Here is a 13,695-nt window from a genome sequence, read left to right as displayed (position 1 = left end):
TGTCGAAACCATGGCCTTAAGCTTAATGCCAAAAAATGTGTCATCATCCCCTTTGGTAAAAACTTAGTTCCCACTAATTACCACATCGATGGGAGCCCACTGAACATTGAAGGCATTATAAGAGATCTGGGGATGCAGATTGACAGCAACCTCTCCTTCCACCACCACATTGCCACTGTGGTCAGAAAGTCCTATGTGGCACATCTCATTACCAAGGGTTTTTGCATCCAAGAAGAAAATCATCATCCCTCTCTACTCTTCCATCATTAGACCAGTCGTTGACTATAATGCCCCATTTAGCATGTACCTCACTGGACACCTGCAACAGCTGGGGAGGCCACAGAAGTAACTCATGAAGAGGATCCTAGTCATTAAAACACACGTCCTACATGGACAGACTCAAAAGACTTCAGCTATTCTCTGTCTCGATCGCCTACTTAGAGGCGATCTTTGCTTGACTTACACAGCCATGTCTGACCCAGCTCTGTTAGAAATGCCATCTAAAGAAATCCCAATCCCTCCACACCACACACTCCAGAGACCTCAACCTCATTACCACAATCAACAGAACATGCTGGAGGGAGAGGTTCCTCACCCAGAGACTGCCCATGCTCTGGAACAGATTTACCATACATGTCAAGCAAAGCATCTCGCTGTCCCTCTTCAGGAGATATCTTGATGAGTGGGTGGATAATAGAAAGTTCACCCCGGGGATCCCTCCAGTGGCTCTACTTGATAGAGGCCCTGGATTCTTCTGGTGAGGAACCTCTGAGCATTCCAACCGTTGCAAATATCTGTTCAGGTACATGCCAATGGGTCTGATAAAAGCTATGTAAATTGGTACAGTAACTTCCTTTGACCTGGATGCCATACCCTCACTCATTAGCTGACAGCATAAAATGGCGTTTTTACTATCTTAGCTACATGTTGTTCCCTGATCCCCAACTACCAGGTCAACTCTTAGGGATGTTTTATCAATGGAGTAATTGGCTGTGTGGATGTTTTCCCAAAAGGACACTATAATGCGCTTTTTGGCATTTAATTTTAAACTGTGGCTTTGGCACCAGTCATGTGTCTGAGTCAGGGCCTCTTGCAGGATGTTAGTGTAGTTGGGCGGGAGGGGGATCTATGACAGCTTCCAATTTACAGTCATTTGCAAACTTGGGTGAGACAGAGGCCCTTGACATCAGCTTTGAATTCTGAGAAATAGAAGACAAACAGGAGTGGGTCCAGCATGGCTCTCAGAGGCTCCACTGGTGACTGGTCTCATGGTAGATGTGGTCTCACCCATCCCAACTACTTCGGGCCTATCCGTGAGCCAGCTGGCAATCCAGCAAGTTATATAGGGATTTATGCCACATTTGGTGAGTTTGTCACCAATACTAGAGTGGGGGATCGTATCGATCTTCAAATTAAACAAGCGATTTCATCTGTGGTGCATTTAATCTGTATCTGTAAACATGACCAAAAATTACTGAAGAAACTAAAAAACCTGCCAATCTAATAATCTCTTCCTTAAGGTCTCCGCACAAGCTGCTGAAGCAACTGCATATCCCACTGCAATGTAGATAAAACACATTTATGAAAAAGCTATGTACTTGTACTACAGAAACAAACAATCATAGATTATTCTTATAAAAGGTAGGACCTCACCTGACCTCTCCAGCTGCAGACCAACAAGCATTCTACCACCACTGCTCTCCCAACATTCTCGCAAAATTTATACAAAGTCACTGGCCATTTAATGATAAATAAATTACTCAACATTGACTTCTTCTTGGTTATCCTTTAGAAACTGTGTAAACCTTACTTTCTTGAACACAATTTAAGAAGCCAAGGACAAACAATAGCCTCTCTGCTCTTAAACTTATCAAAATGTCTCTTGACACAATGCAACACCAAATAATTATTACTTTACTAGTTATTTATTAGATACAAGTAATAATTTGTTAAATTGGGTTAAAACTTACCTTAATCAAAGTTTACAGTGTGTTCACAGGCAAGATACCTACTCCCTGCTATCAACTGATCACAGTAGTAAGTACCATACGGGTTCGTCCATCTGTGGACCACTACTGTTTTAACATATTTAAAATCAATAATATCTGTAAGATACAAGTTGGCAAAAAAAAAATATTATGCAGCACACATAGACCTTTACGCATTTTATATGTTCAAGATGAACCATAAATCGTCTCCAAAGTGTTACATATTATTTTCATACTTTTGAAAATAAATGGTCAAGTGATTTCATGGTTAATTTAAAAAAATATATATATTAAGAAAGACTCCTTAGTTATTAACACTCCACAGACAGACACAGTACTGATTCAACATTACATTGCCAAATAAACTACAGCTGAACTTTTTATTCTGAAGTAGTAACTTGGGGTTATCATAGATGAAAATCCAAGATTTGACTCACAGTAATAGCATAATAAAGAAAACTAGCCAAAAAAAATGAGTGAATGTTTTATAGATCAAAGCCATAGCAAACACAAACATTACTAACAATTGCTCCTACATTAGTACTTCTTCAGAATCTATTATTTACCCAATCAATACCAACATTCAAAAGGCCCATCTAAACAAATCAGAACTTAAATCACAACAGCAACATTTGTGTCAACACTTACCAAATAAAACTCATCACTGCTCCCCATTAAATATAGACCTGGTTGAATTAACACGATATCACACCCTCTCAGCTCAAAGCAATATACAACACTTTGTACAAACCAATGTTTAACAATAGTTAAATCTTATCCAAAGGTACAAACCTACAAGATCACTTAGATCTTCAAACCAAACTAAATATTTACATTAAAATGTAATATTCTGTATCTATACACACGTAGCAAAGTATACCACTCTGGTATTCCAAATAACCACTGTTCTTAACCATAATTACTCCATTTACTGCCATTAAACCAACACTAAATTCTCACCGTTTAAATTAACTAAACACCCCTGCTATTCTCTCAATTACTAATTTCTCAACTAACTTAATATTCTTCAATTTTCAATATTATAATTCAAAATGTTCCGATTGTTAATCCATGTAACTGCATATCATCACTGGGCAATGGTATTCCTATCTATACATAAAACAACATATGTATGTAGTACCTGCTTATAATTTTCACTTGTCTGTAGCAGTATTTATGTACTATTTTATATGATATCTTCTTCCCTGGCTTGTGCTGAAAAGAGGCTTTGGTCAGTTGAACTATCACAGTTAAATGAAAACAGATACAATTAATTAATTAATTAAATTAATAAATACTCCAGAGTTAACATTTTTAATGCATCCCCCAAAACTTATTCAGCCTCTTTAAGGAAGCTGGCCTCACCATTTAATAAATGCTAGTCATTTGCTAAGAGGTTAGCTTGTCTGCCATAAAAGACACCCTCTAACTCAATACTGATGGATTTACTGCACATCAAAAAAGTCAAATGGCATCAGAAACAGGCCCGGAGATCGAAACATCTTCTATAACATCAACAGAACTGTTTGGAGGGATATGCATATCTCACAGAAGACAGCGTTTCTCTGAAGAGACTCCCCAACCACATAAAACAAAGTTCATTACTGTCCATATTCAACAGCAACTTGGATCTATACACGAGAAACATAAATTTACCCCATGACGGACCCTTGTACTACTAGTGGACAGGGACCGCTCCTAAATGCTTTATCCCACACATGGGTCCCCCCAAATTATCTACGGCATGATCCCAGTTATTTTCATTAGGATTAATATATAATTATCGACCATGGAATGGGGAGAGGTCAATATCTTACCAAATGAGATAGGTTAATTAATTTGAGCACAAAAAGGAGAACTGGTTGGGTTGCCACCTTTTCAAATGGCCATAGTGGGACATTTGCAGGACACACATCTGATTTTAGAGGCCGACATACCCACAGTCAGTACAAAAGTTAGAACTTTTTTTTCCTAAATAAAACCTTACTCTTCTAGCAGTTTAGTTGCTTATTATGTTTTTTGTAACATTCAGGTATTTTAGATACAGAAATAACTTATTTTATGCAACTACTACATAAAATATGGGACATAATTATGTCCTACAATCTCAGGACATTTGCCCTTTTTAATATTTTTTGTCAGGACACAACTGCCCAAAGAGGAACTGTCCCTCTCAAAGTGGGACAGGTGGTAACCCTAAGAACTGGCTAGGCTTAAAATGGCACTCATGGGCAGATTGGAACTAGTTAGTACAACTGAGGTATAAAAAACACATCCTAACAACACGACGCACATAACAGCTACCACACTAACAAGACTCGTCTTAGAATACTGATGCCAGTTTTGGAAGTCAATCCTAAACAAGAACACAAAAGTGAAAAAACAAGACGCAGAAAAGCCTATGCGAGGCGATTTACAGAGTGAACCGAAACTAAAATCCGTAACTTACATGGCACAAATCTGAGCGTACTGCTACATCACACAACTACACTATACAAGCACAAATCTTGCATTTTATCACTCTAAAACTGGAATGCAACACAACTGTTAAGACCAAGTTAGCATACCAATAAAAGTAAAACACTGGAAGTAACCCAAACGGATAAACAAAAGAATTACCCAGTACTGATAATGTAAATTTATCTCATCTGGTCCTCTATTTAATATCTCGTTGAAAACGTACCTATCAATTAAAAAGACCTGCACTTGTAATCTTCTGTTATCCTAATCATTTCCTGTCTATACTTTAAAATACCACTGAATCATACCCATAAACAATACAATCCTGCTTCTGTACCAGAAACATTACCATGTTCCCTCATTATGCATACAAATCAAGTATCATGAAATCCTCAGGTTTGGCTTCTGTTTATATATCTCAAGTGAACGGGCTGGATAAAATGTGCATATGCCTCATCTGTTGTCTATAGAATACAATTTAACGTGACTTTACACATGAACTGGAACATAATACTGAATATCTGTGTGATTTTACCATGCTGTATACACTGCGTGGTGTACTTAAAATTGTGATGATTTACTAAACTATACATAGTTCAGTATTATACAGTATTTTTTTTTTCCTGGATCATGCCAAATGCTTCTGATAAAAGTAATAAGAAGGTTTTGTCCGTGGGCTTCCATGGTCTTTGTCCAATCGGACTTTATTCCAGTAATCAAACGAAACCAAAATACAATAAATAAAAAAACAAGTGAACTTATGATACGGACTTTCCGACTTACAATAATGCGAATCACTCAAAACATGCCAAACTAGCCATCCACCTAAGTTTTAACTTGTATACTTCAGTTTGTATTACACGTGGCGGGAGGAAACAAGCAAAAGTGATAACAGCTGTGCAAAGGATGGCACAAGATGACCGTGTTATGGGTGTGTTTTGCTCGTCTCTCACTAACGTGTAAGCCACTTGCAACTCAGCAAAAAGCCACGCCTGCCACTGCAGTTTTCAGGTAAAGGAAGCCTACAATTTCCTCAGTGCAGTAGTGCTGGTGTGGGAACTACACTTCTGCATTTTTCTTCCTGTTTTCCCCGCCTTATGCTTACTTTTTTCTATTTCCTGAAAAAAATACACACAGACATGTATGTGGTTATACTGACGCATCTAATTAATAAGAAATAAAGCCACACTGAATGAAAACACATTAAAATTCACGAGGAAACAACTATGTATGTTAACTATCGTCTTTTAAGGAAAGCCAGTAGCATCCCTGCCAGCCCACTGTGCAGCGGTCACACTGAATACAACTTAAAACAGATGGGTAAAACGCATTTACTGCAGAGTGGGTACAGTTACTTGCCACTTTCTATTGTAACATCACAGAAGCTGCTAGGATTGTCACTTGCGAGCAACTTGTAAAAAAAAAAAAAAAAAAAAAAAAAAAAAAAAAAAACTACGACACACAAAAAAGTGACCCTCGATCAAATTCTCTAGTAAAGTACAGCAGCTGAATTATGAACGATACAGTGTCAGCGGGGCAAATACTTCTAACACCCTGGCTTTTTCTTTGCTGTCAGACCACTCACCCGGAGCGCCGCAGTCGGCGCACACGTCTGTGCTCCTCAAACGCTTCGACATAATAATAATGTTTAATTGCCTTTTCCCATACAGTTACAAATACACTCTCTCGACAAAAATGCGATGCACCGTAATACCGACATGGACAGCGTTTCAAGTTAGCAACGCCAGGGCGGAGATAGGAAGCTTAGTTTACTTCTCAGGAAACGACTGCCGACAGTTAACCATTTAACTCGTTACATACTGTTTATGTTCAATCAACTTTGGCAGCACTTACGCAAGCAGCGCGGCTTCGACGTGACAAAATCTGTCACCAAACTTGCGTAAATAGAAAGATGCCACTAAAACAAAGTATTCTCAAAACTAGATACGACAATTACGTTGACACTCCTAGCTTACAAACGCGCATTTGTAGTAACTTGCGCAGGATTTGATTCGTAGTACGCAACGATAAGTAGTTTGCGTAATGACTTCGAAGAATGGTCTACTGTGGTTAGTTTAAAAGCACAGTAACCATGGCACGTTGAGTTGCTATTAAAAACTGTTACCGTATTTATTAGTGTAACACAGCGTAATAAACTTTTAACTGCTTTTGATACTTTCGACGTATAGAGGCTGTCCCATTACTGTTGCAATCTTAACATACCACCAACCCATTTGGTACGTCTTTTGTAATTGACCCCTAGTAAGTAGTGGACTAATCTGTATTTTGGAGTTTGTTATTTAAGACACGGGAGGGACGTGTTTATGAAACAAGCAGAAAATCTAATAATTTTTTATCCAGTGTATTTAAGATTAATATATTACATGTTTATAAATTAAAGTTGTACATAATTTGCAAACACGGCCGGCTAAGTAATTGTAATGACGTATTGTATGACCAAGTGTTAAACTGTGTTCCCCTACTCGTGATGATGATAGTTTTTACCTGTCACTTCCCTGTTTTGAAAAGTTTTCTGTATGTTTCCTGTCAATAGTTTTAGTTTTCTTTTGTAAAAAGTTTCAAGAAGGGAATTATTTGCCTCGAATTCCCTTGGAATCAGCTGGAAAAGAACCTGCGTCAATCCAACTGAATATGTGCTCACCAGAAGACATCAAGATACATTTTCCACTTCACATCTTAGTTTGGAACAATGATCACAATAAAGTGGACAGAGAGATTAAAAAGGTATGCATAAAACAAAAACGGTTGTATGTTAAGTTTGCGTATTCTAGTTCACTGCAGGTCTTTCTTCAGCGATTCCTGTCGTGCCCATGTGCATTACATGTGGTATGTTTGGTAGACTAATAATGTCATATCAACTTATGGTATAAAATGCAGTTGCCATCTCTGAAGTAACATACCAACGCAATGTAATCAACCAGTTATGAAGTTATTGCTTACAGGAGTGCGTACACAAAAGTAAGGCCAGGAGACTGGGTAGTGAGGGAATTCCATTTTTAACTCACTGCAGTGACATCTCATGTAAACCTCAGACTCTCCCTTTCTCAGTTTTGACAAATACTGCACCCCCCATCACTTTTATACATAGCCGGCTTTAGGTACCAGCGAAACCTGCGGTCGATGGGGGCCCCCCGTTCCTGGCGGGGGGGCACAGCAAGTTATCTTATCTTGATATTTTGTACCGTCTGTCAAATCAACAAAAGCTAATACAGCAACTGTGTATACTTGATAAACCAGCTGGAAATCACTCTTATTTATATTGCCTTTAAAATTCAAATATATCTCTGGTTATAGTAACGTGTTTTATCAAGTAACAGGCTTCACAATTCCATTAAATATTTTACCACTGACAATGCCCCTCGCTTAGTTAAACCCTGCTGGTGGACGTTCTCTCCACTAACTAACATAGTCCATCTTTAGGTACCCGCAATACCTTTGGTTGGGGGGGGGGGGTCAGCCTCCATCGTTGACTGTGTGGGGAGCCCCACAAAATATGTTGCTGGTTGGGAAAAAAAATTATTAACTTCCTGATTATGCTCTCTAACCTGAACAGGGCTGTGATATGACCCTAATAGGATAAAGCTAATAATGAACATGAAACAGTCAAAGGCTGCCTGATGTAGGGAAAATCAAGGCTGTCACCACAATGCCAGCACCTTAAATAGGTCCACAAAAGAGGAAATATAGTTCTTCTTCTTTCGGCTTTTCCTGGTTAGGAGGTCGCCACAACAGAACTCCGGTTCGCTAATGATTGGCAGTAGATTTTTACGGTGCCAGCTCGATCCCCAACCTTCAGCGAAGGCACGTCCATTCACGCATGTCTTTCAAATGCCACTCGACCACGGGGAGGACATGCAGACTCCACACAGAAGGTGCTCCAGCCGAGAATCGAACAGGAGAACCTCTTGCTGTGAGGCGACAATGCTACCGCTGTACCACCGAGGAAACGTAGTATAATCCACAAAAACGTTTATTAGATAATAAGATAAGCTCTTTCATTCTTTTTGTAAGAACTTCTTCAGATAAAATGAAAAGAAACCATACACATATTTATATCAATTACAATATGCATCATTCACCCATTCTAAAAGCCCATGAAAACACCCCCCAATTCTACCAATCCTGATAAACCACCAATGAATAATTCATCAAATAAATAACCAATGAAAGCACGTAGGCAAACTGGATACGAGAAGATAAAATTTATTAAGCGCTTTCGTCACAATTACAGTTGACTTCTTCAGAGTAATGTAATTACAATTAAAGCACATTAAATACTCTTATTGAGCTCATTAACATAACTAATTATAGTATAATTCCATTTAAAAAGACAGACTCAGATATAATAATAGCACACTAAACGAAAAAAATCTAACGTACTATGAATTACTATTGTGAAAAATCAACTATAATACCTAAACATATAAATATTAATTAATTAAAAACAGACTATTTGCTAATTTTTTCATGTGATAATTCATTTTATTGAAAATGATGGTTTGCTTTTAATTTTAAATAGCTGCTGAGGCATGATATTTCATTGAGGCCAGGAAAACACGTAGCATTAACCCTCAGCTGCCAAAGAAATTCTTTATATTCTAACAATAGGTCCAATGGGCCACCCCTTTCATCCATTTCCACCTGTTCCAGAACCGCAAACTTAAAATAATGGTCTGGAAAATTACTAAGATGTTTGGCCAGTGCATTTTTGGTGTTTGCCTTCCCTATATCATAAATGTGCTTATATATCCGTGTTTTAAATGCATTTTTAGTTTTCCCTATGTAGTATCCAGAACACATCTGGCAAACACCAATATATACTACCTTTTTTGTACCACAGTTGTTTTTCTGATTATAACTCACCCACCCATAATTTGCAATGTATACTTTGTCCCCCTCTAAAATAAACTTGCATTGGGTGCACTGTCCACATTTTGTCATCCTGCCCTTGTCAGCTTTGCTCTTTCTATCTTTATTTTTTTCTAATATATTTTTCAAACTTGTGTCTTTTTTATACACTACAACTGGGGCATCACCCACTCTGATTGTTGTAAGCTCATCACTTGTTAATATGAACCAATTTTTTACAAAAATGTCTCTAATCAGTGGGAATTGTGGGTTATATGTCAAAATGAATGCATTGTTTTAGTTGCTAATATTACCAGTTGCCGGTTCACTGTTACCAAATAATGTGCCCCTTCCAGATGTATCAAGGCCTAATAGTGGAAAGAAGTGTCCCTCAATTCTCTTGCGGGTCACCTCATCCAACAAAGGTCTCACAAAGTGTACTGAATAACCTCTCTTCAACAACATGCCCAATAAAACATCCCTTTCTTTGTAAAATTCATCCAAACCACTTCTCATTCGAGCAAGTCTCACCCCTTGTCCCTTTACTAGGGACCTCTTTTGGTGCAAGGGGTGTCCACTTTCAAAATGAAGAAGGGTGTTCGAGTACGTTGGCTTCCTAAAAATAGTGGAGGAAATTTTTTTATTTCTCATGTCTTTGCTAATCTGTATATCCAGATAACTAATACACTCTGTGTGTGTGTGTCCACTGTAAATCTCAGGAAGGTGGTGCTGGTATTCAAAAACAGTGAAAATTCCGCCAACTGGTCTGGATTACCATCCCAAAATATTAGGATGTCGTCCAGGCACCGCCCATAAAATCTACAGTGTGTCATCCCCTGTGATATAAAAACCTCTAACAATTCCCACCGAATTAGTACAATATTTTCAAAAATCGGGGCACAGGCAGCCCCCATTGCGATTCCAGAGGTTTGCTTAAACAAATGCCCCTCAAATGTCAAGTAGCTATTTTCTAGAACTAATTCCATCAAAGTTCTTAGTGTGAGTATCCTAGAGTGTGTGAGAGAAGTATGTTGACATAGAAAATCATAAAACAGTTCAATACCCTTGTTATGGGGTATAACATTAAATAAATCCTTGACATCCATGGTTACAAATATGATGCCATCCCCATAATACTCCTGTTTGATTTTCTTTAAACAGTCCCACAAATCTTTAATAATATGTGGATAGTCACATAAACATTGTTTTAACAGGTGGTCAAGAAATTTTGCTATTGTGAGTGTCTTGGAGCCTTTTGCATCCACTATTGGTCTTAAAGGGGGATTTCTTATGTCTTTGTGGATTTTTGGGATCTTCAGTTGGTATAACTGGTTTTTACAGCTTGTGTGTTATCTAACTCAAGGATCACTTGCATAAAATTAGACCTGTTAGTAACAGCCTGCATTTAATTGCTGGGACCTGTGTTCTGAGAGACTGCTTTCCAATCTATCTGCAAATATACAGAGCTGAGTATATATTTTTAGTTTTAGAGTTTGTTAATTGTTGCTTAGATCTCTGTTGAAACTGTTGTCTCCCTGTTCTGAGAGACCACTTTCCAATCTATCTGCAAATATACAGAGCTGAGTATATATATTTTTTGGTTTTAGAGTTTGTGCTGTTAGTTGTTGCTTAGATATCTGTTGAAACTGTTTTCCTCACCCCTATTTTCTGCCATGTCTTCAGTTGGTATAACTGTTTGTTTTTTACAGCTTGTGTGTTATCTAACTCAAGGATCACTTGCATAAAATTAGACCTGTTAGTAACAGCCTGCATTTAATTGCTGGAACCTGTGTTCTGAGAGATGCTTTCCAATCTATCTGCAAATATACAGAGCTGAGTATATTTTTTTGGTTTTAGAGTTTGTACTGTTAGTTGTTGCTTAGATCTCTGTTGAAACTGTTTTGTCTCACCCACCTTCCCTATTTTTGGCTTGTAGTTTAAATTTGGTGGCTTTTGCAGTTGCCCACCCCACTGTAGATTTGATCTGGGACACTCCCCCAGTCCCATCCCTTTACCACATTCTACCTAATAAACTCTTTCTGCACTTGCTTTTAGTCCTTTTTAATTTAATTGCATTTTTTTAACTGTGTTTGGTCTAATATTGCTACATACTCATGTGTGCTAGCTTGCACTGCATGTGAATTGTTTTTACTACTGTTTTTGCTACTTTTCTGTAAAAAAAAAACTGTAAACCTGTTTCCTACCTTTCCTGTAACTAGTGTTCCAGATACAGATTTGCTGTATCCAGGACTGTATGTAAGCTTCTGAGCCCCCCAAGCCTTTCTGTGTTGGAGGGACGCCTTCTAGCTTATCAGTGGCAGTAGTAAGCACTAGGTAACCTGTCTACCACATAAGGAGTGGTTCTGGCCCAGAAATTGTAGTTATTAGCCACTTGGGCAATTTCTTCCATCTCTCTCAACTTTCTGATTTGAAAGCCTGAATTTGCACTTGTTTCTGTCCTGTAACTCGTCTAGTGCAGATACAGATTCTTAGTTTTAGCACTTAAATTTGCTTATTCGTGCTCAACACTTGTTCAGAACTTGTAAGCACTAAATAAGCTACTAATTACTATAGCACTCGACCTTCCTCATTACCTAGAGGAAAACAGTTTTTGTACTTACCTTTCTCACTTGCTTAGAGAAAAACAGCTCTTGTACTCACTTTCCTCACTTATCTAGAGGAAAATAGTTTTTTATTCACGCATGTCCAAGGGTCAGCTCCCAGTGTTCTCTCCTGTTTGTCTCATGAATCTGGGCATCTTGAGGCAATGTAGAAATTGCCTCATGTACACAGACAACGTTCTCCTCCTAGTACCCAACAGTACAACCTGTGAGAGATGCACTTATCTAGCCAAACTGGAGGAAAAGCTCTCTACAACAAAGACTGAACTAGACAGTCATGAGGAGAAGGTAAACATTTGCGCCACACCACACTCATCACATAGTCTCACTAAATCTACACCACCAAAATCCACACATAGTAATATAAAAACATTCGCGGAGGCTCTCCGTAATAATCTGTCTAAGCAACAGAGACCTCCAAAGTAGAAACGCAAGCAATCTCCATCCCCCAACACAACCCAAATGACACATAGCCCAGAGACTCGGTGTGCCACTCAACCACAGCCAATAAGGCAAAACAACGTACCCAACACACTAGTCATAGGTGACTCTATAGTCAGGCACACTGATATCCCACTCACCAGGCTAAACAAGGAGAAGGTTAAAGTCAGCTGCCTGTCGGGTGCCAGGATCCGCCACATAACCCACGCACTCAGGTCACTCCACAACAAGTACAAATATGACTCTGTCATTGTCCTTGTTGGTGTGAATGACCTGAGACTTACCTCCCTGGACTACATGAAAAGAGACATGGAAGAGCTCTCTGATCTTGTAGCTCAGGTAGGTATGACCCTAGCCTTGAGTAGCATTCTGCCATCGCCCAGAATGATACCGCAGTACAAGGACAAAATGATTGACTTCAACAATTGGCTAAGCTTCTGGTGTCATTTTAAGGGGATCCAGTATCTGTCTGCTTGGGATGACATGGTCGACAGACCACGATGCTTTGCCACAGATGGCCTGCACCTGTCGACCCTGGGATTCCGGATACTGGCTAAGGCTTTTGCTGTCCCTTTAGTGCCTTTTTTAGGCAAGCTTCAAGTAACAAATTCACCACCGTAACAGGAACAGGCAAGCAAAAACTGAGGGTAATGCTACCTAGAAGTCTAAATCTCAAAATGCACTCACTCAAGGCACTCCTTAAAATGGTGAACATCGATATCTGTGCAGTGACTGAGACCTGGTTCAAGGCTCCAGAGAGCACCCCTGCACTACCAGGCTATAACTCATACCACACTTTTCGGCCATGTAACCTGGACCGAAACACCAAAGGCGGAGGTGTGAACATATTCATTAAAGATATCCACACCTCCAGGCTAGTTGCTCAGCATAATGCATCCGAGGTTATCCAAGTGCAACTAACTCTGGGCAAAACTGCAATCCAAATTGTAGCTTGCTACAGATCCCCCACCATGCCCCAGGATTCCCACTTCTCTTTTCTTGATGTACTGGAAAATGTTAGGGTTCAACCAAACACCCTAATAATGGGTGATTTCAACTACCCCACTATTAACTGGGAAAACTACTTGTGTACCAACTCCTTAGCTCAACGCTTTCTGGAATTCATAAACTCCAATGCCCTGGATCAACTTATCCACACCCCCACCAGGGGCAACAGTATCCTAGACCTTGTCATTACCAACATGAGTGACTGGTGTTCCACACTTGAAGTCAACTCCTCGTTGGTCCGATCCGACCATAAGCTAATCACCCTTGATATCCACATCCCGCCCCCACCCTCTATTAAGGAAACCACG

General features: G+C 39.2%; 2 protein-coding genes across 8 annotated transcripts in view; one reads left to right on the top strand and one right to left on the bottom strand.

Moving 5' to 3' along the window:
• GIT2 (GIT ArfGAP 2) overlaps positions 1–6,661 on the bottom strand; it is a 1,410,467-nt gene extending 1,403,806 nt beyond the window's left edge. For 6 of the 7 annotated variants that reach the window (XM_044068490.1, XM_044068492.1, XM_044068493.1 and 3 more), the window contains exon 1: positions 6,034–6,661. In XM_044068490.1, coding sequence (XP_043924425.1) covers positions 6,034–6,085 — 52 coding nt within the window. In that variant the 5' untranslated portion in view covers positions 6,086–6,661. The remainder of the gene's footprint in view (positions 1–6,033) is intronic. The other variant, XM_044068497.1, reaches the window with a different exon arrangement.
• Positions 6,662–6,752: 91 nt separating this feature from the next.
• The window catches only part of ANKRD13A (ankyrin repeat domain 13A), a 1,453,295-nt gene continuing 1,446,352 nt past the window's right edge, over positions 6,753–13,695 (top strand). Inside the window, exon 1 of the mRNA XM_044068498.1 lies at positions 6,753–7,193. Within this exon, the coding sequence (XP_043924433.1) occupies positions 7,101–7,193 (93 nt within the window). The 5' untranslated portion in view covers positions 6,753–7,100. The remainder of the gene's footprint in view (positions 7,194–13,695) is intronic.

The sequence above is a fragment of the Protopterus annectens genome, chromosome 4.part0 (genome assembly GCF_019279795.1).
Source record: "Protopterus annectens isolate FY-2018-M chromosome 4.part0, PAN1.0, whole genome shotgun sequence".
Lineage (NCBI taxonomy): Eukaryota > Metazoa > Chordata > Ceratodontiformes > Protopteridae > Protopterus > Protopterus annectens.
Note: the sequence above shows the minus strand (reverse complement) of the source record. Positions and strands in the feature narration are given on the sequence as shown.